This window comes from Lolium rigidum, chromosome 2 (assembly GCF_022539505.1).
Source record: "Lolium rigidum isolate FL_2022 chromosome 2, APGP_CSIRO_Lrig_0.1, whole genome shotgun sequence".
Taxonomy (NCBI): Eukaryota; Viridiplantae; Streptophyta; class Magnoliopsida; order Poales; family Poaceae; genus Lolium; species Lolium rigidum.
Window position 1 is genome coordinate 41,137,153 of NC_061509.1, and position 26,150 is coordinate 41,163,302.

The 26,150-nt window shown below is 46.7% G+C and overlaps 3 protein-coding genes across 3 annotated transcripts; 1 reads left to right on the forward strand and 2 right to left on the reverse strand.

The window, feature by feature from the left end:
* Positions 1 to 516: 516 nt before the first annotated feature.
* Positions 517 to 4,508, reverse strand: LOC124686297 (ABC transporter F family member 1-like). Its single transcript, XM_047220267.1, has 5 exons — positions 4,181 to 4,508; positions 3,252 to 3,325; positions 2,967 to 3,177; positions 2,601 to 2,835; positions 517 to 1,826 (listed from the first exon to the last, which is right to left on the reverse strand). Exons 1-5 carry the CDS (start codon positions 4,376 to 4,378, stop codon positions 766 to 768), a joined length of 1,779 nt encoding a protein of 592 aa, XP_047076223.1. The 5' UTR covers positions 4,379 to 4,508; the 3' UTR covers positions 517 to 765.
* Positions 4,509 to 9,795: 5,287 nt separating this feature from the next.
* Positions 9,796 to 10,977, forward strand: LOC124689578. Its single transcript, XM_047223088.1, has one exon. It carries the CDS (start codon positions 9,796 to 9,798, stop codon positions 10,975 to 10,977), a length of 1,182 nt encoding a protein of 393 aa, XP_047079044.1.
* A 10,314-nt stretch (positions 10,978 to 21,291) lies between these two features.
* Positions 21,292 to 23,000, reverse strand: LOC124689579 (MEIOTIC F-BOX protein MOF-like). The gene is made up of 4 exons (XM_047223089.1): positions 22,362 to 23,000; positions 22,122 to 22,301; positions 21,768 to 21,902; positions 21,292 to 21,666 (listed from the first exon to the last, which is right to left on the reverse strand). Exons 1-4 carry the CDS (start codon positions 22,998 to 23,000, stop codon positions 21,292 to 21,294), a joined length of 1,329 nt encoding a protein of 442 aa, XP_047079045.1.
* Between the last annotated feature and the right edge of the window lie 3,150 nt (positions 23,001 to 26,150).

A 26,150-nucleotide genomic window follows, 5' to 3' on the forward strand; every position in this document is an offset into this window, starting at 1 on the left:
AGATTGAGTCCTTTTGAAGATTTTCATCTTCTTTATCCAAGCTTTTTTTTTTCCTTCATCGGCACAGAAGAGTTATGGGGGGCAAACAGAGAGAGTCTGGAAAGTAATGTGAAGCCATTTGTGCCCGGTCATGGATGCACAACTTAGCTTCCAGCAACTGAGAATCAGATCATGTGGCTTTGAATATACAAATCACATATTTTTTATCCTTAGCCGTCTGTCATGGTTGAATCTATCTAGCTAGATCTACATCTGCATACTCTTGTCATGACAACATATTCTAGCAGGTAATTACAGCCCATGTACAGTTTGTTGTCAGATTGGTCAAGGAAAAATGTTAGAGGCTTAGGGAATAGTACTATTTTTTCCCCAATGTCAGAGGCTCAGAGCATAGTAGAAGACCTCCGCTCTTGCTAAGAACCACACATGATGCAACAATTAACAACCCCATTGCAGCAAACACCATATCTTATTCATAAGTGACGTAGCACACCATACATAACATATATTAGACATGCAAGATTCAAATGTTCATGAACGTACAATAACTTATTCAGGTTACACGCATCTGATTGGTGCCGTGTCGTGCCGCGCATACATAAGGTAGGCAGCATACTACCAACTATCAGCATCATCCGTCATAGCATGCACCGGTTTCCTTCATGGTAACCACAACTCAACACCTAGGTAGCTATACATCTCACCTCAATACTAGCTAGCTCGAGCATTCATCAGCGGACACACTCAAGTAACCCAACTCAACCCTCAGTCCTCCGACCGGCCGGACTTGCTCCTGAGGTGCTCCTTGAACTCCATGATGTCACCTCCCCACCGTGTCACTGCCTGATTCTCGCATACCCAGATCTCCTCCGCCACCTGGTTGATCAGCCGGAAGTCGTGGCTCACCAGCACCAACCCTCCGTCCCACTCCCTCAGTGCCTCCGCCAGTGAGTCGATCGTCTCAATGTCCAGGTGGTTTGTCGGCTCATCCAGCAGCAGCAGCTGCGGCTCCCGCCACGCCAGCCACGCGAAAATCACCCGGCTCCGCTGCCCATCCGACAGGTTCCGCATCGGCATCACCTGCGCCTTCCCCGACAGCCCAAACCTGCCGATCGCTGCGCGCATCCGCTCCTCCCCGTTGCCCGGGTACTCGTCCATCATATACTGCAGCGCCGACACGTCCAGGTCAAGCTTCTCTGCCAGGTGCTGGTGGAACTGCGCGATCCGCAGGTGGTTGTGCCGCCGCACCATCCCGTCCAGTGGCGCCAGCTCCCCCGTCATCAGCTTCAGCAGCGTGCTCTTCCCTGCCCCATTCGGGCCCACCAGTGCCACCCTAGAGTCCAGGTCCACCCCAAAGTCCAGCTTCCGGTAGATCAGGTTCTCTGGCGTGTACCCAAACGTCACCTCAACAAACTGCAGCACCGGCGGCGGGAGCTTGCCAACATCTGTGAAGCGGAACGTCAGTATTCTGTCCCTGGCGACCTTCTCCGTTAGCCCACCGCGCTCCATCTTAGCAAGCGTCTTCTCCTTGCTCTGGGCCTGCCGTGCCAGCTTCGCGGACCCGTGACCGAAACGGGCAATGTACTCCTTCATCGAAGCGATCTGGTCCTGCTCCCACCTGTACTGCTTCATCTGGTTCTCTTCCAGTTCCAACCGTGTCTGCACATACTGGTCAAAATTGCCAGTGTACAGCTTAAGCTTCCTGTTCTGCATGTGGATGATATTTGTACATACTCCATTCAGAAAATCTTGGGAGTGTGATATGACAACAAGTATACGGTCGAATTTCTTTAGTGTTTCTTCCAGCCAGACACATGCCTCAAGATCTGCAAAGAATCACAAAGCTTTAGTTTTCATACAAGCATACTTATATAGTTATATTTGTTCAGAGATCGTATAATGAGCATTTACCAGTCAGCCTCAAAAATGTCTCAGCTTAGGGAAAACAGGCACATCGCGGGTAAGCAGTAATCGTGCTATTTACAAAAACGTTACTACACATGTTAAAATATATGCATGGCATTTATCTCACCAAAATATTCTACTTGAAAAGAACGTAAGGTTCCCCATTCCGCTACCCAGGTACCTTAAGTTCTGCTGCCCCGCAGCTCCTACAGCTAGGCACCACTACTGAAGGTACATATCACTGTTCATCATAACAAATGAAGTGATGCCAGAAGCTTTGACCAAGGAATATTAGAGACATTTACAACTACGAGCTCATCAGATACCAGGGAGAAAAAATTTCAGATCTTATGTTCCTTCTTTAATCTCATTAATAATAGACCTCCCTTTACATATGGACATCACCTAGAAATTCAGCCTAAACTTTGTTCTGAAGATATAACCCTCAAACAAGCATAAGGGGGATGCATTCATTGACACTCTAAATCAAATTGTAGATATTGCATTGGAGTAAATACATGGTGCGGCCAAGAAGTGTGTCCCATTTTCACATTCAGAATTGGCCACTGCTGCACATCTAAAAGGACTGAGACCTCCTAAATTCGGTCACAGGAAAAACACGCTGTTTTGTAATAAATACACAGAAAGCACCAGATCGACTTTACTTGTAACATGTGGGTTACACAACAACTCACCGAGATGATTGGTAGGCTCGTCAAGCAAAAGGATGGTCGGATTCATGAACAGAGCTCTTGCCAAAGCAATTCTCATGCGCCAACCGCCAGAAAAATCCCTAGTTTTCTTGGCCTGCATCTGCTTGTTAAAGCCTAAGCCAAACAAAATCTCAGCAGCACGCTTCTCAGCGGTGGATGCATCAATAGCTTCTAACCGCTCATACACGCGCTCCAAAGCTTCACCTCCACCATCATCCTGAATTATGCCAGCAAAGATATTTGTCAGAATATCTTCAGAAAGTTACAGCTTATAAAAGTACAGAACAGCAGAAGGAACAAGTTAAAGAACATGAAGATAACAACAGATTTGATTGATTGGGAACATACTTGAGCAGCCAAAACTTCGGCTTCCTTTTCCAGCTTGACCCTCTCCTCGTCACAACTGATGACCGCTCCGAGTGCAGACATGTCTGAAGCCTCAATCTCGTGGCTGAGGTGGTATATATCCATGTGCTCAGGAATAGGAAGCTCTCTGCATCCTATTGCTTTGAGAAGGCAAGACTTTCCACAGCCATTCAGACCAAGCAAACCATAGCGCCTGGGATGTAATAAGACCGATTAAACAAGATCACAGAAGCCAGATGGTTGGGAAAAGTGGCATTATTGTAATACCTGCCGTAGTTGAGCTCTAGCTCCGTGTCAACGAGTAGATCGTGGCCGTGGAATGTCAAAGTGAGAGACTCTATCTGCAAGTGGGGCATTCGACATAGAAAATTGTGTTAGATCATATCATGTACTTTTAGTGGAAAAAAAAGTAGCAAGCATATTGCAGAGAATGAAGGGCGCGAATAGAGACTCTGACCCTGAGGGTAAGAGTGGCATAATGTTAGTATGACTCTGACCGTGTGCCAAGAGTTAGGATCTACTCCCTCCATTACATATTTCTTGTCGTGGTTTTTGAACTAAAACAACGACAAAGAATTATGGAACGGAGGGAGTAGTCCCCTAGGATGAAATAACGGGGTGCACTAATCATTTCATGGAAGAAAAATCCTAAGGATTATAATCCTAAAAGTACCCTATGAAAATCCTACCGTAGAATCCGAATAGGGGACCTAAATGTGCGGCGTTAGACGATGAACCGGATCCAGTCCAGCCATGGACAATTTCAGAAAATGGTATAATATCCCCTGGTCTAGGATTACTGATCTGGTTGGGGGGCATCTATGGCAGTAGAAATATATTAGTATATTCTATTTGACGCAAAGAAATTGTCATACTATATTGCAGAATCTGAGACCGAAGAGGGGGCATAATTTAATAATCAATGCAACGAATCAGGCCAAGCAAGGGGTGTGCTTATTTATTGCTAAGAATCAGTAGCAGACTCGACCAGTGAATTACTGGCTCTGTTCTGTTCCGTTTAGTTCTTATCATAGGGGGCGAAAGGACTAGTCTTTCCGGGGATGAGGCCATAATCTAGAATCCGGAGAATATGCACAGGAAGGCAGGTGAACGATGATGCATCTAATTAACGCCAATCATATTCGAAAGGAACAGTAACAAGAGAATAAGAGGATGAGCGGAGCGGCAGATCTCACGTGGATGTCCCTGGAGAGCGGGTGGGAGGTGAGGACGGCGGTGCAGGTGCGGTCGGAGAGGTGGACGGCGGCGAGGGCGTCGGCAGCGGCCTTGGTGGAGGAGGAGGTCGACGAGGAGGTGGGCACCTTGGCGCCCCTCTTTGCGGCAGCGGCGGCCTTCTTCTGCGCGGCCTTCTTCTTGCTGGCCTCGGACACCATGGCTGGCCGGTGGCCGGTGACGAGCGAGGCGGGGAGAGAGGTGGCGCCGGCGAGGGGTTGCCGGAGAAGAAGAAGGAAGGAAGGATGGTGTCGTGTCGTGGTGGGCTTTGGCCTTCCTTCCAGAAACGTCTTGTGCTTCGACTCGTCGACACAAATTGCCGACTCGTGTTGGGCTTCCTCTTGTTTTTGTAAAGCAAAGCTGGGAGTGATAGTGATGGGCCGATTTTCTGTCCTTTAACTACTCGCCACGCGTCCACCAAAGTACCAAAGCAAAACAAAGCAATGCAGAAAGGGAAAATTGGTTATTTACCCAAAAGTTCACAGGCCTTGGATCATCTACCCAAAGTTGATTGAACATTGGGAAAATACCCATTGAGGACTTGAAAGCAAAACACAATTATGTCAGGCCTCTAATTAGAGCTGAACATTAAAGTACCGATGGATAGCAACCAATTCATGCTGCTCGTCTCCAGCCAGCGCCGCCGAAGGGTCAAATGAACCGCCGCGGCGTCCACCGCCAAGTGACACCGGCGCAAACGTCGGACGCGGGTGCAGACGCCCCAACGCCGTCCGCGGTCCGCCCCTTCATCAGCTCCGTCTGCTCGTCCGCTGACCCGTCGCCTCCGGCCTATATGACCTGCTTAATTGTGTCACAACTGAAGATAAAGTGCTAACATGCACGTGCCAACGTGCATAACATACTGGAGGTATTGGTCGTACGAGGCAATAAAAAAGAGTGGAATTAAGATGGATAGATGGACATATAGGCTGGCGCCGCCGGGCCGGCCGCAACAAAGGGTGCGGCATGAGCGGGCGGAGCTGATGAAGCCATGAAGGGCGAACGGTGCCGGGAGTCAGGACGGCTGCAACACGGCTTTGATCGACCGCTCAGGCGGCGCTTGATGGAGATGAGCACGGACGCATCAACTGCTTTTGCGATCTGAACTCTCTTGTTTTTAGGGAACAGCTTGCTAATGATTGACCGATTGAAGCATTTCATGACCAGCTCTATCTAGGGCCTGATATAATTCTTTTTTACTCTCAAGTCCTCAATGGGTATTTTCCCAATGTTCAATCAACTTTGGGTATATGATTCAAGGCCTGTGAACTTTTGGGTAAATAACCAATTTTCCCATGCAGAAATGACTTGCTAGGTGTCCATTTGGTATGCTCCACCTAAATCGCCTAATTTTCTGAATGCAGTCTACAAAAGTGTGTAGTCAATGACACGAAACAGTCATTTGCTTAATTGCTTCGACCAACTAGTACCAAACCACGGTTGCCAGTCGAGGTGTCATGACCCAAATCACCCGACGAAGTGTCATCGGTAGTAATGCTTTAACTCTAAAAGGCCTTTCTTTGCGCTAAAGATTGACATGATGAAGGCGTATGATAGGGTGGAATGGAGCTATTTACATGGTTGTCTGTGTAGGCTTGGTTTTGATCCCAACTGGATACAATCGGTCATGCGTTGTGTTACTTGTGTTCGCTATGCAGTGAGAGTGAATGGTGAACTAACAGAACCGGTTGTACCTTCTAGGGGAATTCGTCAAGGAGACCCAATTAGTCCATATTTGTTTCTTCTTTGCACAGAAGGCTTGTCATGTTTACTGCAACAAAAGGAGGATCGAGGTGAGCTCTATGGAATCCGCAATGGTCGACTCGGTCCCCCTATCTCCCATTTACTATTTGCAGATGACAGCATTTTCTTTGCAAGAAGCGATGATAGGAGTGTTGAGGCTCTTCAAAAAACTCTCAAGGTTTATTGTGATGGTTCTGGTCAGAAAATTAACCTTGAGAAATCTTCGGTTTTCTTTGGTCAGGCTTGTGCTGGCCAAGTGAAAGAGAGAGTTAAGGAGAAGCTAGGGGTGCAAAGTGAAGAACTGAATGATTTCTACCTTGGTATGCCTACCATGGTTGGCCGATCCCCTACTGCTACCTTCAGGTTTCTCTATGACAAGATCTGGAAGTATGTTAATAGTTTATCGGACGGGCCTTTGTCTCGGACGGGTAATGAGGCTTTGCTCAAGGCAGTAATTCAAGCCATTCCAGTTTTTGTTATGAGTTGTTTTCAGCTTCCACTGATGACTTGTGATAAGATCAAGTCGATCATCGCAAACATTTGGTGGGGAGTTGAAAATGGAAAAAGGAAAATGCACTGGCGATCTTGGGAATGGTTGTCTACTCCTAAGTCTATGGGAGGGATGGGGTTTCGTGATCTTGTTCTCTTCAATCAGGCGATGCTAGCTAAGCAGGGGTGGCGACTTGTTATCGTTCCAGATTCGTTGTGTGCTCGTGTGCTTAAAGGCAGGTATTTCCCGAACTCTGATTTCTGGAACGCTCCTAAGCCAAGATCGGCCTCGTATACCTGGCGCAGTATTTTGTTTGGCAGAGAGTTACTTGCCCAAGGCGTACAGTGGGGTATTGGCGATGGACGGACAGTGAGGATTTTGAAGGATTTTTGGGTACCTCAGTACCCACCAGCGCTCCTAAAACCCATCTCGCCGATTCCTGATCAAGCAACTGTGCACTGTCTTATTGACAAAGAGACGGGTACATGGATTTCTGAGAGTGTCCAAGCTTTCTTCAATCCTCAAGCTGCAGCACAGATCATGCAAGTACCGATATCAAGGCTTGTAGGGGAGGATTATGTTTTCTGGCCTCATACACGGCATGGCACTTTCAGCGTAAGATCGGCTTACAATATGGCTCGTTCGGAGAAATTTCTCAAGGCCCAGAGCAGAACAAAAAGAGGCATGGCATCGACTTGGACTGTGAACGAGAAAGATTGGAAAGCCATTTGGAAGGTCAAGGCCCTGGGAAAGATGAATATTCATATGTGGCGTTTTGCCCAGGACTGCCTGCCTAGTGGTGTGCAGCTTGTCAAGCGCCGGATCCCTGCGAATGGGTCTTGTATCTTCTGTGGACGGTCGGAGGACATCTCTCACTCGATGCTTCTCTGTCAGTTTGCACGCACGGTTTGGCGGGAGGTTAAGCGAGTTGTTCCGTTGAAGCTTGAACGTAAAGCTTTCGCGTCTAACAAGCATTGGCTTTTCGATTTCCTCGGCCGAGCATCTGACCTCCAAGCGACGACACTCACGGTTGGATTTTGGCATATCTGGGAGGCACAAAACAAGGCTCGTAACTCGGACGTGAAGCCTGATCCATGTCGCACTGGAGGTAAAATCCTAGCTTATATTGATCTGATCAAGCAAAATCTGGTCAAACCGGTCTCCGAGCACAGGTGTGCGTCCAATTCAGCAGCAACAACATGGACACCGCCGCCGCCGGACACGGTTCTGGTTAGCTCGGACGCGGCCATCTTTAAGGAGGCCGGGTGTAGAGGAGCTGGAGTTATTTTGCGCGATCATCTTGGAGCTTTTGTGGTGGGCTGTCGTCAACATGTTGTGGGACTCTCATCCCCGGAGCTCGCGGAAGCCGTGGCTCTCCGACGAGCGGTTCAGCTAGCAAGAGATGAGGGAATGGACAAGATCATCTTCGAGACTGATTGTCTCTCGCTGGTGCAGCAACTAAATTCGTCGACTATGGATAGATCTTCTGTTGGGATGTTGGTCGCTGAGATCAAGGCTTCTGGGCGAGGCTTCACGTCGATATCATTCCGACATGTGAAGCGTGTTTTTAATCAGGTAGCTCATTTGTTAGCTAAATCTAGCTTGGATGTAAACTCTAGTTGTGTTTTTCATTCTGTTCCGGAGTTCATCCGAGGTACATTTTGTATTGATGTGAGTTAATCAATAAAGCTATGTTTCCTGTCAAAATAAAAAAACTCTCAGCATCTCGCTTCGCGCTGTCGGAATCACTGTCAGCCGTCCATCTCCAACTAGACATTTTAGGTTGCTCTTTACCACGTCGTGCTGCATTGATCTGCCATCCAACGACAGCAGACTCCTCCAACGGTCACTATTTAAAACCTGACAAGATAACTTTACACATGTCATTTTTATCTCACTTGCCATTTTGTTTGTGTACTTCTTCCTCTCTCTCTATATATTTAGCCCAGATTCCTCTAGTGTTCCGAGATTATTTATGTACTTGGGTTTAACCCTAGACACCTCTATTGAGGTGTCGTGAAGCATTCCTCATTAATCGACTATGTTGCTGCAATCGATCCATAAAGTTAGGCTTAATTTATGTTGTTCTTCTGAATTCAGTCGATAGTTCTTATTTTTCAAACTTAGCCATGTCAATTGGTAGCAGATCGAGCTTGTGGCCTCGGATGAGACAAAGCTTGTCGAAGAGACACTGCCAACCTGAACCCTGGCGGTGTGGACCGCTTCATTCTTGATCATGAGGACGGCCGATGGCTTGTGACAAAACAGGCAGAGATGCCCTTACTTGTGTGATGCGGGTGCTCCATGCTCACACAAACCGACTGCAATTTCTACTGGAAAAAGTCTGTTTTAGACCCTGAACTCATAAAGGTTTGACTAAATGAAATTCGAATTCGAAATCCATGCCGTTTGTACCCTAAACTATGCAATCCCGGTCTATTTTGAACCCTGGCCAGTTTTCCAAGAAAAACTAAATAAATTGCTACTCCCACTGACAAAGATGGCCCATAGGTTATATGTATCATCTACCTATAGATGTGCATCCATGAGATCGATGAAATTGGCGCACAGTATGTCCTAGCGAGAAAGCACATGCATGGGCTCCCCATGGCTTCTATGACACCGACGTCACCCACACATAGATCCGCATGCATGATCCTTATGTGCATCCGCAGCATGGGTGGCGTTGGGCAGCGTAGGGGCGGGTCGCAGGGGAACATCCTTAACGGCGCAACAACGACGTAGCAAACAGGTTGTAGGGGCGGCGCAGGGGTGGGTCGTATGGGGACGGCCTTGGCGACGTAGGGGGGAGGAGGGGCGAGCAAGCGGCAGATACGACAGACCTCCTTGTATCTTGGGCTAGCCGTCGTTGGTGGCGCCATCTTCCATGAAACATTGGATGCGTCACCAAACGGGAGCTGGAATCGAGATTGGGTAAGGTGGGGGAGGAGAAAGCTTTTAGGGAAATTTTGGTCTTACATACAGGGTCCACATGTCAGTCCTAGGGCGTGCAATCCCGGTCGAGATTGTCATATTCCCGGTTCGCCAAACATGACTAAGGTCCGATTTGGATCAGAATTGTATAGCTGAGGATACAAACGACAAGAATTTCAGATTCGATGTTCATTCTCCCAAAGCTTTACGAGTTTAAGGTTTATAAAATGAACTCTTTTCCATTTCTGCTCGGTGCTTCTATTGTTGCCACCCACCGCATAAAAAGAACTTTATGATAGCGGCTTCAAAAAAGTAAACTGTGGGCTTGGGTGCTTGTCTAGTCGATCATGGGCTCGTGGCCTCATGGATTCGGTCGCACTTTGGACCTGCGCTTGACTTCACGAGCGTGAGATGACTACGGCCAGCCTCCGCCGCCGCCTTCCTCTTTCGAAGGCGGTGCCGCCGCTGGAAGACGACGACCTGCTCGCCGAGATCCTCCTCCGCCTCCCCCCGCTGCCCTCCTCCCTCCCGCGCGCATCCGCCGTCTGCACGCGCTGGCGGGGCCTCCTCTCCGACCCCGCCTTCCACCGCCGCTTCCGCACCCACCACCGCCGCAGCCCACCCCTCATCGGCTTCATCGAGCTCATTAACATCTCCGAAGGCATCACCTTTCACCCGGCTCTGGACGGCCCCGACCGCCTCCCCCGCGGTAGCTTCAACCTCAACACCGACGGCCTCGGGGTTCGCATCAGGATCCTCGGCTGCCGCCACGGCCTCGGGCTCCTCTTCGTCCGGGTCCCGTGCCAGCTCCTGGTGTGGGACCCTGTCGCCGGCGACCTGCACCGCCTGGACGTTCCCCCCGAGTTCAAGCTCCACTACCACCCGCTCGAGGACCCCATCAGCGGGGCCGTGCTTCGCGCCGCCGACCACTTCCAGGTGGTCCTGGTAGGCAGCTCATGTAAGCAGCAGAGTAGACGAGCGCTCGCCTGCGTTTACTCGTCGGAGACCGGAGCATGGGGCGATCTCGTGTCCACGCCGTTCCCATCCAAGGCTACGATTTTCGACCACGAGCCCGCCGTTCTGGCTGGGGACTGCCTTCACTGGCAGATCCTCACGGCTTCACGAAACATAATACTCGAGTTTGATCTGAATACGCGGAGCCTAGCAGTGACATCGCTGTCAAAGCACATGTTAACCAGACAGCATTACGGGGTGATTCGAGCAGAGGGTGGGAGGATGGGTTTCATCTTCGTGTCCGGCTTCACCGCCCAGTTATGGAGGAAGGATACAGACTGTGATTCATGGGTGCGGGGAAGAACTATCCAACTGGACAAGTTACTCCCCCCCGATCCGCAGAAAGAATACCCAAGTATGGTCGGGTTACTCGGGTATGCTGAGGAAAGTAATGTGGTGTTCTTTGAGACAGCTGCTCGTGTCTTCATGCTCCATCTCGAGTCGCTGCAGCTCAAGAGACTTTCAGAAGTCAACAACGTTCGTTGCCATCATCCATTCGAACTTGTGTATACTCCAGGTAATATCATGCCTTTAAATTTCGCTCTTGCTTGCCTACTGAAATTTGCAAGAGTTCTATAATGGTAGTGTCAGCAGTACCTTCGTACAAGTTGAGATACGTAGCAGTTTGAAGTTGAAGACAACTAGATGAAAAGTTAGCTCAAACCAACTAAAATGTCGAATAGGTAGCTCAGTTGGTACATTTGGGAGCTTAAAAGCTAGTTATATTTCTTTCGTTCAATGTTGTTATCTCTGTTGATCTTCATAATAATATTATATCCGTAATAGCGTTTTGGTTTGAAGCTTAGAAAGTAGTTGTATATTTTTTCAACTGTGGTATAGTCCTGTTGCAAGTAAAAAAATTCATTTATACCATGAAAAATCAATAAACCAAGGCCATTTAATCTCTTTAAATTACTGGTGCAAGTTTATGTAATTATCTTGTTGACGCCTCCATGTATTTGTTTTTTTCTTTGAAATATCATTGGTTATTTGACTTATGCTTGTAAAACAGCCATTCACGATGTAGCTAAAGTTGTGAGGCACCGGGAGTTGACGCGATGGTCACAGATCACACAATACATGAAACGATTGTTCAATTAAATATGCTATGGTGATGTATTGATCGATTGAGCAGGTAAGCTTATCTTCTGCATGTAAGTTGAGGGATCTGAACTTTTTCTTTTACGAAAATGTATCACTTCCATTGTTACCACAATCTTTTGAGTGCCAAATTGCAAGCGATGATTCTGGTAGTGCCACAATCTTTTGAGTGCCAAATTGCAAGCGACTTATGACCTTCCCCTGTTCTTTTCCTTTTCTGTGCATGTCCTTGCCATCTCATAAATTAGCATGCTGTCGAAACATATTTCCTCTTACGTGTGCTTCATGAAAAACTTGAATATGCTTTTCTCCATTGACGATTCTTGTAATTGGGGGCAGGTGGATTGTCTGATTGCGATCAGTTTGAGTGACAATTCAGTTGCATTATAAAATTTGAGAGACCATGATCTGGTTGCCAGAGTGAAAGCTATTCCTATGATGAGTATCTTCATGTTCCCTTAATCCGAATGTTAGAGTACGTAATGGGCTTGGGCTAGCGCTATAGCCTATTAGTATTAGGGTTAATTAGAGATAAGGGTAGCTTGCTTAGGGGTCAAGTAAACCTCTCTATATAAGGAGAGGAGACGTATCAATCTAATCAAGCAAGAATTAAGAAGGAAATCCCTTCTCTCTTGCCACCGGTCGTGGGCAAGGCCCCCGGCCGGCCCTCTCGTGTCATCCCTCTAGCAGCACCATAACAACTTGGTATCAGCTTTACTGGGTTCGATCATGTCTAGCCGTCCACCGAGTTCTTCCCACCCGCCGCCGCCGCACTCCGACGTCCCCGCCGTTCTCTCCCCGGCGGAGATCACCACAGCCCTCCGCGATCTCGCCACCGCGGTCCAGGAAATCCACCTCTACTTGGCCGGCCCCTACGGGCCGCCGCCGGCCACGCCACCAGCCGCCACCACTGGGCCGCTGCTCATGCCGTGCAGCTGCCGCATCTGGCGGTCTCCGCCGCGGTCACCGCCACCACCCCGCCCAGGTTGCCGTGGCCGTCCCAGCCCCTCGCGGGCCCCGTCGCGGCCGTGACCTCGCTGCAGCAGCCGGCGCCGCCCTGGTTCCCGTGGCCGTCCCAGCCCCTCGCGGGCCCCGTCGGGGAGCTGGCCGCCTTCTTCCCCGCCGGGACGCTGCAGCAACAGCAGCAGCTGCCGCCGCCACCAACGCCACCGCTGCAGCTGCTGTCCTCACCGACGCTGTCCCTGCCGTTCGGTGGGCAGCTGCAACAGCAGCAGCACCTGCCGTCGCCACCAACACCGCAACAGCGGCTGCTGCCGCCACCGACGCCGCCCTTGCCTTTCGGCGGTGTGGGAGCGACCTTGGCCCCGGGCTCTACATCGACACCGCCCGGGATGCCCTTCCACCAGGTCCGTTTCCATCCGTCGCCGTCACCGCTTCCGGCTTGGATCGCTATCCGCCACGTGTCGGCGGCGGCGCGGCTGCAGGCTGCTGTGCGCGGCCTCCTAGTGCGTCGGCGTGTGCGGGAGATGCGTGATCTGCAGCTACAGCTCCTCGAAGTTGCCCTTCGTTGCGCAACTGACCTCGATCTCGTCCGCTGCGTCGGGGATCTTGGGCGTGCGGTTTTCCCCACGGGCGGCGGACATGCTGTTTTTCCCGCGGGCAGCGTCCTCAAAGTCTGCGCCATCGACAGTCATCCAGCAGGGAGAAGGCATGGTGTCACCGACAGGAGCGCACTGCGTAGCACCAGTGCATTCCGCCGCCGGCCGCCGCGCGGGCTCCGTTTGTCCCGCTGTTTCCATGGGATCCAGGTGGCTGTACATGTGCACGTCTGACGGGCGGATGGTGTCCACTTTATGTTCAGGGGTCAACAATAAAGCGTCCCAGTCCATTTCAGGTTGAGAGTAATAAAACAAGCCGAGATGTAAAAGGCTCGTTTTTAGGTGTTAGGTTTGTGTTGCGTCGAGTCATGGTTTGTTTAGGTTGCAGCTCGAGGACGAGCTGCATGTCCAGGTGGGGTGTAGTGTTAGAGTACGTAATGGGCTTGGGCTAGCGCTATAGCCTATTAGTATTAGGGTTAATTAGAGATAAGGGTAGCTTGCTTAGGGGTCAAGTAAAGCTCTCTATATAAGGAGAGGAGACGTATCAATCTAATCAAGCAAGAATTAAGAAGGAAATCCCTTCTCTCTTGCCACCGGTCGTGGGCAAGGCCCCCGGCCGGCCCTCTCGCGTCATCCCTCTAGCAGCACCATAACACCGAATTTCTAAACAAACCAAAATAATATCCTTTCTGTTGAAACTTCTTTTGTTATCAAAATTTTCTATGGGCCAAAAAGGAATCATATATATTTGCTTTCTTATCATCTCCCACATTTTCATATTTCCCTTGCACCTCTTTGGCTTAACAAATCTTGACAAAAGAAATGTCTGCAAACTAATTGGTAACAACTCACTTTGAAACCATCACTGCACTTATATGTGCAGCATCTGTGCTTGCAAATTAATTGTTAGTTAATTACGGTTTGAAGTACAACAATGGAAGCTATGTGTTACCAAATACTAATTCAAGTACTACTACCTGCTAGCAATTTTTCATTCATGATGGTATGAAGGAAGAATAAAAATAATTTGGACTTAACTAGATGCACCATGAGATCCAGCGGCTATGCATTCGTGAAACAGTCAAACGAACAATCTATTTTGTTGATGCCGTGGCTCAAACCCAGACCAGTTAAACATGGTTCATTGAGTATATGAAAAACCCATACAATAAACACCGAGGTTGGCTAATTCTGTGTATTAACTGAACTAAATTTCGCTCTTGCTTGCCTACTGAAATTTGCAAGAGTTGTATAATGGTAGTTTTAAAGTATGGCCGCACTGCAGTACCTTCGTTCAAGTTGAGATACATAGCAGTTTGAAGTTGAAGACAACTATATGAAAAGTTAGCTCAAACCAACTAAAATATCGAATAGGTAGCTCAGTTGGTACATTTGAGAGCTTAAAAGCTAGTTATATTTGTTTCGTTCAATTTTGTTATCTCTGCTGATCTTCATAATAATATTATATCCATAATTGCATTTTGGTTTGAAGCTTAGAAAGTAGTCGTATATTTTCTTTGAAATACCATTGGTTGTTTGACTTATGCTTGTAAAACAGCCATTCATGCTGGAGCTAAAGTTGTGAGGCACCGGGAGTTGACTCGATGGTCACAGATCACACAATACATAAAACGATTGTTCAGTTAAATATGCTATTGTGATGTATTGATTGAGCAGGTAAGCTTGTGTTCTGCATGTAAGTTGAGGCATCTGAATCTTTTAAGCTTACGAAAATGTATCACTTTCATTGTTACCACAATTTTTTGAGTGCCAAATTGCAAGTGATGATTCTGGTAGTGTGGCCTCCTTTTCCTTGTAGCTTCTCAGAGGATTGATGACTTATGACCTTTCCCTGTTCATTTCCCTTTCTGTGCATATGTCCTTTTTCATCTCATGAATTAGAATGTTGTCGAAAAATATTTCCTCTTACGTGTGCTTAATGAAAAACTTGAATATGCTTTTCTCCATTGATGGTTCTTGCAATTGGGGGGCTGGTGGATTGTCTGATTGCAATCAGTTTGAGTGACAATTCAGTGCATTATAAAATTTGAGAGACCATGATCTGGTGTCCAGAGTGAAAGCTATTCATATGATGAGTATCTTGTTCCCTTAATCCGAATTTCTAAACAAACCAAATAATATCCTTTGTGCTGTAACTTCTTTTGTTATCAAAATTTTCTATGGGCCAAAAAGGAATCATATTTGCTTTCTTATCATCTCCCACATTTTCACATTTCCCTTGCACCTCTTTGGCTTAACAAATCTTGACAAAAGAAACATCTGCAAACTAATTGGTAACAACTCTCTTTGAAACCATCACAGCACTTATATATGCAGCATCTCTGCTTGCAAATTGATTGTTAGTTAGTTGCTGTTTGAAGTACAACAATCGCAGCTATATGTTACCAAATACTAATTCAAGTACTACTACCTGCTAGCAATTTTTCGTTCATGATGGTAGGTACATTTATTATACCTGTGTCTGGCTAAACAAGTCTTGATAAAGAAATGCCTAATAAGCTATATCAGGACCATATACTCAATAAGAATTTTGCCCCATGGCATTAGTGAACATCTATTGATGAACAATGTTCCTTTAGTCTTGGGTATGTAAGAAGAATCAAATTCTGGTCTTGCCCCTTTTACCTGTTCCACTTGGAGGCAATATGATTCGTTGTCGATTAAATTGTAGACAAAATATATTCTCCTTTATCTTAAATTTGGATGACCTTATGTTCCTGTTAATTATGTAATATTAAATTGGTGAATGTTTCTTTATTTTTCCTATTAAATTAGCTGATTCAAGCTGTACTGTTTTCACTACGCACCCCTTTCTAATCCTATGTGCGCACCAAGCCATTTGATTGATATAAGCCACTTGCTTTGAGTTTATTGGAGTTGGGAGAGTGGAAAACCTTGTCTCATATTAGCTTATGTGGATGCATCTGAGAAATAAGTCCTCACTCAGAGGGATACTCCACCTCTCTCACAAGTTGTGTGGATGATTTTCACATATCTAATTATCCCACTGTTATAAGGCTCTAATTATTTTTTCCAGTCTGTGTATGATTGCTCCAATTAGGAATAATTTTGGAGCAGCGCAAATTTAGATTTGTATGGTCAGCATCCCTTTAATTGTATCGCCTGATCACTCTGCTTCCTTTTCTGGTCCACCGGCATGAGGCTTTGTGTGTGCTACCGGGGACCTGGACAGCTAACTATTTTGTAGAAGTACTTGTGAAAACTCATTTATGGGTTGTGCTAATATAGTATATGGCTAATAGACATAATTGTGTACCTATGAAAGTATAGTGATGTATTACACAAACATGTTTGTTTTTATGGTGGCGACGTTCACAAGATTTTCCAAATGTATCTAAGGCTTGTTTGAAATCGCTAATTTTGTATGCAAAGGAATATGGTGATTAGTAGTAAGCAGGGGACAGATTGCTGGACACTGCCAGAAAATGCAGAGATCAGTTGCGAGTCCAACCCACATGTCCCAAGAGAAACGTGAACGGGCGCATAGCCTTGGACGTCAATGGTAAGCTGGCCTATTGCCCTCTTTAGAGGAATGGAATGAATCTTCTTTTGTAAAAAGTATGGAGTGAATCCTGATTGCTAGAATCTTTTCTTTTTATTGGTTTGGAATGCACGTGGAATTTTCCGTAAAAAAGATGTAGTTGCCTCTAAATTTTTTCAAGGACATCTCCAACAGGGGCGACGCAAAACGGACGCCCAAATCGTTTGCGCGCGTTGTTTGCGTCAACCGATACTGTGGAAATTGACCGCGCGCGTCCGTTTGCATCGGGAGCTGCCCCCAGCGGCATGACACAATATTTTTTTGGGTTCGCATTGTTTCAACATTGAACATAATTTACATAACATAGTGATAAAAGGAAAATATAAAATATAAGAACTAAAAGGCGCACGTACCACCTGCTACCCTAGGCTACTCCTCGTCGTCGTCGAGCACGACGAAATCCGGTATCTGCCACGCCTAGTTGGTAACTGGCGAAACATACGCTGGTGGTGGAGGTGGAGCAGCTACGGGTTGAGGGGTTGAACGTCGGTGGAGGAGGTGGAGCACCCTAGGGGCCGGTGGAGGAGGTGGAGCACCCCTGAAAACCAAATGTGGAGGCGGCGGCGGGTGCGGGGCCGAGTTCTGCAGCGCCTGTTGTAGGGCCTCTTCCTCTGTGAGGCCATGTGGCATGATGTCGGTGGCGTACCGGTGTAGCGGCGGCTGCACCGGTCGGTCCCCCTCCGAGACGAGGACGTCAAGCCTCTCGATCTCCTCGTCGGTCATCGTCGGCGGGAAGTTGAACTTCCGTCCCTCCGCCATGGCCGCCTGCCAGTCTTCCACGACGCAGACGATAGTCGTCTATATCGTCCTTGGCCTCCTCATTGTGGTAGGCCAGCAAGTCGGCGTCGGCGTCCTCGGCGTCGTCGTCCTGTGGAGGCGGCGGTGGCCGCTCAAACGGGAAGTCTTGGTCGCCGAGGAAGCCCGCCACCCTGATCGGATCCTCGGTCCCACGCCAGGTGTGCCAGCTATTGGAGTCAACGGCGAAGGAAGGATCAGCGCGGAGGTCCGGCGGCAGGTACCGCCACCAGCGCCGGATCTCGGCGAGGCACCGGCGGGACATGCACCCAGTTGTAGTTGAGCCACTAGCCGCCACCAGGCAGGTGCACGTCCCTCCAGCGTTCGCACGCCACCCAGTTTGCGTGCAGCACCCGCGCCATATCGACGGGGAGCGGCACCCTGTTTGGCCGCGGATCCTCTTTTCACGCCGCTGCCGGATGCCTCAGAGTCGTGCTTCTTCTTTCCCATGGTGATGCGGCGGGCCGCTGTGGTGAGGGTGGGAGCGGAGGTGTCGATGGTGTGGGCAATGGCAGGGACGATGCTCGCCATTTAAAGGCCGGGCGCACGCAAGACACGATGCCATTGATGGCGGTGTAGAATCCTAGCCATCGCCCGCTAGTCCTGGTGCAGAAGAGAAAGAGGCGCCATTGATGGCAAAGGCTGCGGCGCATGCGCGGAAGCGAAGACCGCCGAAGCGACGGCCGTGGAAGCGATGCACTCGAAACAGGTCGCTGCTAAGCGGGCCCGTGGGAAAAGCGTGCGGACACTCGGCGCGACCGCGCAGCGTCCGCCGAGACGCATCCCAGGATGGCCCGAATAGATATGCTATTATTATGTATTGGTCAAGCAGGTTAGCTTATCTTCTGGATTTATCTTGAGGTATCAGAACTGCTCCAATGTATTACTTTCCTTTTTTTACTTTCATTTTTTAAGTACCAATTTTTTTTAAAAAAATACAACTTTAAGCAGTTTCTCTAAAAAATTGAGATCACATGGCCAGCTGGCCACCTCCTATGCTTTCATGGCAGGCTGGATCTTGACTCTTTTTCTCCTGGCCCGCTTCTTCATCCTTTCCTCAGTACGAAAACTTGTTTTTACAGACGCCGGTACCTACCGGAGTGACGTCATCAATGACGTCAGCCATGTGCTGATCAATTTTTTCACAAAATTGTGAAACAAATTTGAAACATAATTAAAACATAACTGAAACACTAATATTTTGGTGAAACAAACTGTAGTGACGTCAGCAATGATGTCATCAGTTTCACTTTTTGTCAGACTGTCACAATGTTTTCCATGTATCACTTTAGTTTCAAAAAAATTTCACTTATGTTTCAATTATTAGTTTTATATTAGACAAATGTCAAAAGCCTCACCAATCTCAAAGCAGAGAGTGGACGGTAGATGTGACACCTACACCTATCGGCTCCTTTAAATCGCTGCTCTCCAGATGTGCTCTCCATTCTCTCTTCCTGATGCCTTCACCCCGCCACCTTATCTTTTTATTTGCTGATGTTTTACCCCCTTTCTACCGGATGTGCTCTTTTCCTTGCCTTCCCGTTGCATCCAGCTTCCTTCCTTTCAGTTTATCTCCTCCTTAGTACTCCTCAGTTCCTTTCTGGTAGTGCGTGGATTCTCCCTCTAGGCTCTAGCCACTCCCATGACTGGCGAACTAGGACTCTTTACCACTCCCTATTTGTCATATTTGTGCATATGTTTCTACCTGCTCCAAGATGAGAATGCTATCAATCTATCATGCTAAACAGTATCAAATGAACTATGTGCACTTTGCTGTGTTCTGGGGAATAAATATTAGTTTTACGTTTACTAATTGCTGCATTGCATTTTAATTTTTGTGTGGTTAAGGGTCTTATGAAGTCATAGTGTTAGATGCTGTCCAATCTAATAATTAATAAGACCAATACCTGACAATTTGGTTGCAAATTTCCCTTATTTTCTCGACATGTTGCTCATTGCCCACAAACTCGCAGATATATGTAATTGGCCATTAGCTCCTAAGATAATCCGTTTAGTTCAAAAGTTGAAACTATATGTAGTTATGCTCAATGTGCATTCTTATTTTTCAATTGTGGCCACCTGAATGCTTAATACTTCATATCAACCACATGATCAAAATGACATGACTACATTAATCTTGCTTTCATCACTAATTATTATTTTTATTCTTACTAGCATATTCTCAATATAAGTAGTGGATCCCTAGTTCCCAACACTTAGCCCATCAGAAATAAGTAGTGGACCTGATGAAGTATCGGTTAATAAAAGGATACATTTGAGGAAATTCAGTTTATTAGTGACTGGCTAGCTCATACATTGCTAAAAGGTATATGTGTATAAGCTAGAAACCAGACGTTTCTTGACTCCATGAGCCCCTTATGTGCCAACTGTGCTTGTAGCCAAATACTTGTAACATTACAAATTGCCTATTGTTCTCTGTTCCAAATGTTTTTTGGTCTCATAATATGATTCAACTTTAGAGCTTTTGACACAATTTCCACAACGGTGAAGCTAATTTTTACTGATTTGAGTCGTATAAAATTTGAGAATAACTCCAACAGCTGATCCTGAATCAGTAGTACAAAATTGTTTGACATATGGCATTACTTCCTCTGCAGGTACCTAGAGCTACATGCTGGTGACTGAGATGCAGAAATGGGTTGTTTGGTGAAGTTTCTTCGTATGCTTGACGAGGAGGGTGTTCCTCGATGTAGCATCCATGGTTCAGTTGTGAAGAGGACTTGAAGGAATTAATCTGTTAATTTTGCTCCTATTATCTAATTTATGTAGCCATTTATTAACTGGCGTGATGGTTGAAGGCACTTTGGATTTCTTAGTTTAATTAGTAATTTACCTTCTGGTGCCTGCTTTATTCTTTTCATTTTCGTATGTTCCATGATATGCTCTTTTGTTGGAACTCTACCTGTTTTGGAGGTTGATACTTAGAATCTTAGTACGGAGGCTATGAGTGTTGAATGGTACAAGTAGTCTGACTCTGACCTGGGAGCTGGGAAAAGGCATATGTAGTTTGTTGGATTATACCTGCTTACTTCTTCCGAGTTGGAGTACACCAGGGCAGGGTTTCAGTGGTATTTTTGCTTTAAAATGCTGTGAAGTCTTCTTCCTCGCAAGAAAGACAGTCTGACTGTTATGATCAGAGCAGACATGGGTTAATCAATGCCAGAGAAATAGATAAGTCGAGACATGTTTTGTAATTGAGGTTACCCTCTTAACATCCCAATCCAAGAAAATTGAGTGGTTAGAGCATTAGGTTGGTTCTATATACACAAGCTGTGACACCAGTTGCCGCACAACTCTGCATTTGGAGCGCTGCTCTACATCCTAACTGAATTTTGGCGTTCCAGCCTGAAATGATGCATCCACAATTTTGGCGTTTCAAATGTGCAACTGAGTCAGGTAAATCTTGCTGTTGGGCAAGAACAAAGCATAATTATCGGTAGAATCATCCCTTCACACCACAAACAGAGAACATACATCGGTTGATATTCAGAGGCCACACTACATTGCACGTGCTTTCTCAATACTCATTGTATAAGTGCACATCACATCAGCAGATTGGTTTCACAGAGCCAACAACATGGATATCATCATGTTCAAAGAGAATGTCATGAGGTTCCAAGATAATATGAACTTTGAAAATAACAAACATGAGAACTAAATGTATAATATTACATTTGATATTCAGAAGCGACACAACTCTGTACGTTCTCATATAAGTGCACACCAGCAAAGATTTGATTTCAACAGAGCCAAGAACATAGATATCATCATGTCCAAAGAGAATTTGATAAGATTCCAAGATAATATGAACTTCAAAAACTACAAACATGAGAACTATTCACGAAATTTGTAAGGTTCATTCCTTTCAAAGGGATCAGCTAGATCCAAATCATGGACGTGAAAACACGAATTGCTGTGATGAGGCCAATCTGGTGTGAAATGGAACCGAGCATCTCTTGAGGCCTTGCTATCCAGTTGAAGCTTCTTACGTTGTTGTGCAATGAAATTCTCACTATAATCGTCCTTATGAACCTCAAGAATCATTAACTCGAGTACTTTGGCACTTAGCACAAAGAATGTGGCAAAGTCAACATGTGACTTGATGCCCCGGTAATATCGCCAAGATATTTTCTTCAGACGGATGTCAAGAGATCTTATCAAATCTCGGTGTTTACGGCGCCACAAGTTGTTTCCCCCTGATCCAGTTGACTAAAAAAATAACATATGTAGACCAATATTAGCTAACCAATTCAGAACAGTAAATAGATCAAGAGAGCACTGATTATGAACCACCAAGGAAGAATCATCACCGCAATGTACAATTTCTCCAAGCACGGAAAACATCTCATCAAGTTAATAACCACGTCCAAACTATGAGTATCCATATGGATAGCTAAAATCTTGACAGTGCGCACCGCTGTCATCAGGCTATCAACACACAATCCCTGCATGAAGCATAGAAGTACAACATTAGCCGACTACAAGTGCAGGTAATAAGTAATTCATTAGCAGAGATAAATCCCAGTAACAAGATTCGCAGCGGCAATTACGAAGGCCACGCCTACCTGAATAACTATGGAGTTGAACACGAGTTTGTTGGAGACAAAAATAAGATCAGTAAGATAGCCCAAGGTTTCCAGTTTAGGCGCGGAGATTACCGACACATGGATGCCAAAAGGCAGACCAAATTGGAGCAACCTTTTAAGGTGAGGGGCATTCTCGATGATGAGTTCCTTGAACTCGATGCCTCTCTTTTCTACAGAATCACGCACGCCAATGCATTTAAGAGTAATGGAGTTGATTCGGACACAATGGAAGCCAAAGCTGTCGGAAATGAGTAAACACTCCAGAGCAGGGCAGCCCCTGCCAATGATGATGTGTAGTGAGTGTTCCGAGATACTGACCCGTTGAAACGCGAGCTGCTTAAGCTTAGGGAAGTGAAGCGCTTCTGCGGTGTCATCGGGGAGGTGGCAATCTCCCATGGTGAGAACATGGAGGGTTTCAGAGAAACGGAAGGCCATGGCCGGTGGCGGCTGCGGCGTTGGTGGGGGGTAGGGTAACCTCTGTCCGAAGCTGCACAACTCGAGCTCCTGGAGGTTGTCGAGGGCAGGGGATCGGAGCCAGGCGTTGGCGGTGGAGGCTTGGAGGTGGTACACGGGAGCGGAGAAGCAGCGGCCAGGGCCTAGGTGAGAGGATAGGACCCGCGACACGGAGATATCGAGGACATACCGATCGAACAAGAAACAACGGTGGTCAAAATTGAGAGGGGCGGAGCGCCAGAGATGACGCCATCGGCCGGCCAAGATCTGCGTGCGAGCGCCTTCCTTTGTGGGGAGGAGTGAGATGATTTCGCCGAGGACATCGTCCGGGAGCTGGCTGATAAGATCCCCGACTACTCCATCCGCTTTGGGCAGTGGCGGCTCCTGGCCCTCCGCTGCGTCTTCGGGACTAGGCATCTCCACAACAGTAGGCGTCGGCGCACGCGCCTGGAGTGCCTCTAATTTCCTCTTCCTTGGAATATCACGGCCAGCCTCCATCCTCATGGTTGGCGGCGGCGGGTGCCCGAGACACGCATACACTACATGAGGGGGCTATTGTTTGACTAGGTGGAAAAGCACTAGGTCTTGGTATGAAGGGTCCGGCCGCCTTCGTCGGAGTCGATACAAGTTTAGAGGAGCACGACATCTTCGGATTTGGAAACAAACATGTGAAGAATTGCAGTGAAAAATCCGATTTGGAAAGAAACTTGTGAAGAATTTGATTTGGAAAGAAACATGTGAAGACTCATAATGAGAAATCAAAATTGGAAAGAAATCGTGTGAATAATCGGATTTGGAAATCTCACATCAGCAGCAGATGATGTAAGTGGTTGTCCACTAGTCCCACATACGCCGACCGCAAAATTAAACCTAAATAGCATATGTGGACCGCCACCAAAATTATGGCATATGTGGCCAAACCCACGAAGCCCAAGATTCCAGCGGCTGACCACCAAAGAGTCTTCGCTTGTTCTGAATACCTCAACCCCATGCCCTAGGGTCTCAGGACGCCATCCCGCCATCAACCACACATGCCCCCTTCCCTTCTAATACCCGCCTCCAAGGACAATAGAGCTAAGGACGGCCACAACACCTTCGTCCATAGCCGACGATTCCAACCTACCTTTCAAATCCCCAACTCAAAGGATCAACGTGCTCGAGATAGCAATATCACCTTCCTCCGCACCGTCGACAGTTCTGTAACATCACACTTTTAGCTAAACCTAGATTTGGGTTTGATTGTGCATCATGGAATGAGCATTATTTTCCTTAAGAAAATTTCATCAAGGAAATCTTTGAAAACCCTAATGTTCGTTTGAACCTCCTGATACGTCCCCGACGTATCCATAATTTCTGTCGTTCCATGCTTGTTTTATGACAATACTTACATGTTTTGCTCGCACTTTATAATGTTTTTATGCGTTTTCCGGAACTAACCTATTAACAAGATGCCACAGTGTCGCTCCTGTTTTCTGCTGTTTTTGGTTCCGTAAAGGCTGTTCGGGCAATATTCTCGGAATTGGACGAAATCAACGCCAAACCTCCTATTTTTCCCGGAAGGCTCCGAACACCGAAGAAGAGTCGGAGAGGGGCCAGGGGGCCACCACACCACATGGCGGCGCGGGCGGACCCCGGCCGTGCCGGCCTAGGGTGTGGCGCCCCTGTGTGCCCCCTGCGCCGCCTCTTCGCCTATAAAATCCCTTTCGACCTAAAAACACCGTACCACTTGACGAAACTCCGCAAAGACTCCGTGGGCGCCGCCACCATCGCGAAACTCCAATTCGGGGGACGAAGTCTCTGTCCCGGCACCTCGCTGGGACGGGGAAGTGCCCCGGAAGCCATCTCCATCAACGCCATCGCCTCCATCATGCTCCGTGAGTAGTTCCCCCATGGACTACGGGTTCTAGCTGTAGCTAGTTGGTATTCTCTCCCCCATGTACTTCAATACAATGATCTCATGAGCTGCCTTACATGATTGAGATTCATCTGATGTAATCGGTGTTGTGTTTGTTGGGATCCGATGGATGATACATTATGATTAGTCTATCTATAAAGTTTGTGAAGTTATTGTTGCTGCAATCTTGTTATGCTTAATGCGTGTCACTAGGGCCCGAGTGACATGATCTTAGATTTGAGCTCTATAATTATTGCTTAGATTGTATCTACAAGTTGTATGCACATGTCACTGTCCGGAACCAAAGGCCCCGAAGTGACAGAAATCGGGACAACCGGCGGGGATGGCGGTGATGTGAGGGACACATGTTTTCACGGAGTGTTAATGCTTTGCTCCGGTGCTCTATTAAAAGGAGTACCTTAATATCCAGATGAGATTCCCTTGAGGCCCGGCTGCCACCGGCTGGTAGGACAATAGATGTTGTGCAAGTTTCTCATTGCGAGCACGTACGACTAAATATGGAAAACATGCCTACATGATTAATGATCTTGATATTCTGTCTTAATGCTATTTCAATCCTATCAATTGCCCGACTGTAATTTGTTCACCCAACACTTGTTATTGGAGAGTTACCACTAGTGTAGATAGCTGGGAACCCCGGTCCATCTCTCATCATTATATATTCGTTCTACATGTCATTGGAAGTAGTATCAACTATTTTCTGGTGCCATTGCTCTCATATTGCTATTACTGCTGCTGTGTTACTGTTACTACTTGCTCTCATATTACTGCTACTTTCACATCACCCCTGTTACTAGTGCTTTTCCATGTGCAGCTGAATTGACAACTCAGTTGTTAAGGCTTATAAGTATTCTTTACCTCCCCTTGTGTCGAATCAATAAATTTGGGTTTTACTTCCCTCGAAGACTGTTGCGATCAACTATACTTGTGGGTCATCAAGACTATTTTCTGGCGCCGTTGCCGGGGAGGCATAGCTCTACTCATAAGTTCACCTGGGGAGTACACTCTACCTCTCTCTCTCCGCTTTTATTTTATTTTGTCTTGCTAGTTTATTTCTGTCTAGTTTATTTGTGCTTAGTTTATTTTTGTCTAGTTTTATTTTGCTTAGTTTACTTTTGCTTAGTTTATTTTTGTCTTGTTTTATTTGTCTCATATACCCAAAAATCCATAAAAATTTGAAAAACCAAAAAAATTAAAAACTGCTGTTATGGGAGAACCAACAACCTACTTGGAGCTTATGGAATGTTATAATTGTTATAGAGAATCAAGAACTGGTAAAATAATGAGTGCTATGATAGAAAAACTGAATACAATTGCCAAAATCTTGCTTAAACGCCATGATATAAACTGTTGCTCTCAACATGATACTAAACATCTTAAATTTCAATGTGGCTTTAGTGAGGAATTTTTTATTAAGAACTATAATCGGAATTGCTATATTCATTATGGGTTCGAAGAGGTAGAACAATTTGTCTTATTTATGGGAGCCTCCAAGATAGAATCCTTCATGGTTGAGAATTATGAAACTTGTGTTGTTTCTAAGGGCCTTAAAGATTATGTCTCTACTATCCTTAATTCTTGCATAGAATGCTACAGTAGGAATCCTTATATCCTTGATTATAAAGAGAGACGCATTAATGCACAAGAATGCACTCACAATTTGCAGGAACCTGTGGAAGAAGAAATTGATGAACACTGAAAGCTCATTGGATGAAAAAGAGGAGGAAATTGATGAACAC

Excerpts from the sequence above, each read along its gene's own strand:
- LOC124686297 (XM_047220267.1), bottom strand. The coding sequence starts at position 4,378 with ATGGTGTCCGAGGCCAGCAAGAAGAAGGCCGCGCAGAAGAAGGCCGCC. Across the intron at positions 2,836-2,966 it reads CCGAAGTTTTGGCTGCTCAA|GATGATGGTGGAGGTGAAGC; the intron begins GTATGTTCCCAA and ends GGCATAATTCAG. Across the intron at positions 1,827-2,600 it reads CGAGCCTACCAATCATCTCG|ATCTTGAGGCATGTGTCTGG; the intron begins GTGAGTTGTTGT and ends GATTCTTTGCAG.
- LOC124689578 (XM_047223088.1), top strand. The coding sequence starts at position 9,796 with ATGACTACGGCCAGCCTCCGCCGCCGCCTTCCTCTTTCGAAGGCGGTG.
- LOC124689579 (XM_047223089.1), bottom strand. The coding sequence starts at position 23,000 with ATGAGGATGGAGGCTGGCCGTGATATTCCAAGGAAGAGGAAATTAGAG. Across the intron at positions 21,903-22,121 it reads GTCTGCCTTTTGGCATCCAT|GGATTGTGTGTTGATAGCCT; the intron begins GTGTCGGTAATC and ends TGCTTCATGCAG. Across the intron at positions 21,667-21,767 it reads TGGAGAAATTGTACATTGCG|TCAACTGGATCAGGGGGAAA; the intron begins GTGATGATTCTT and ends TTATTTTTTTAG.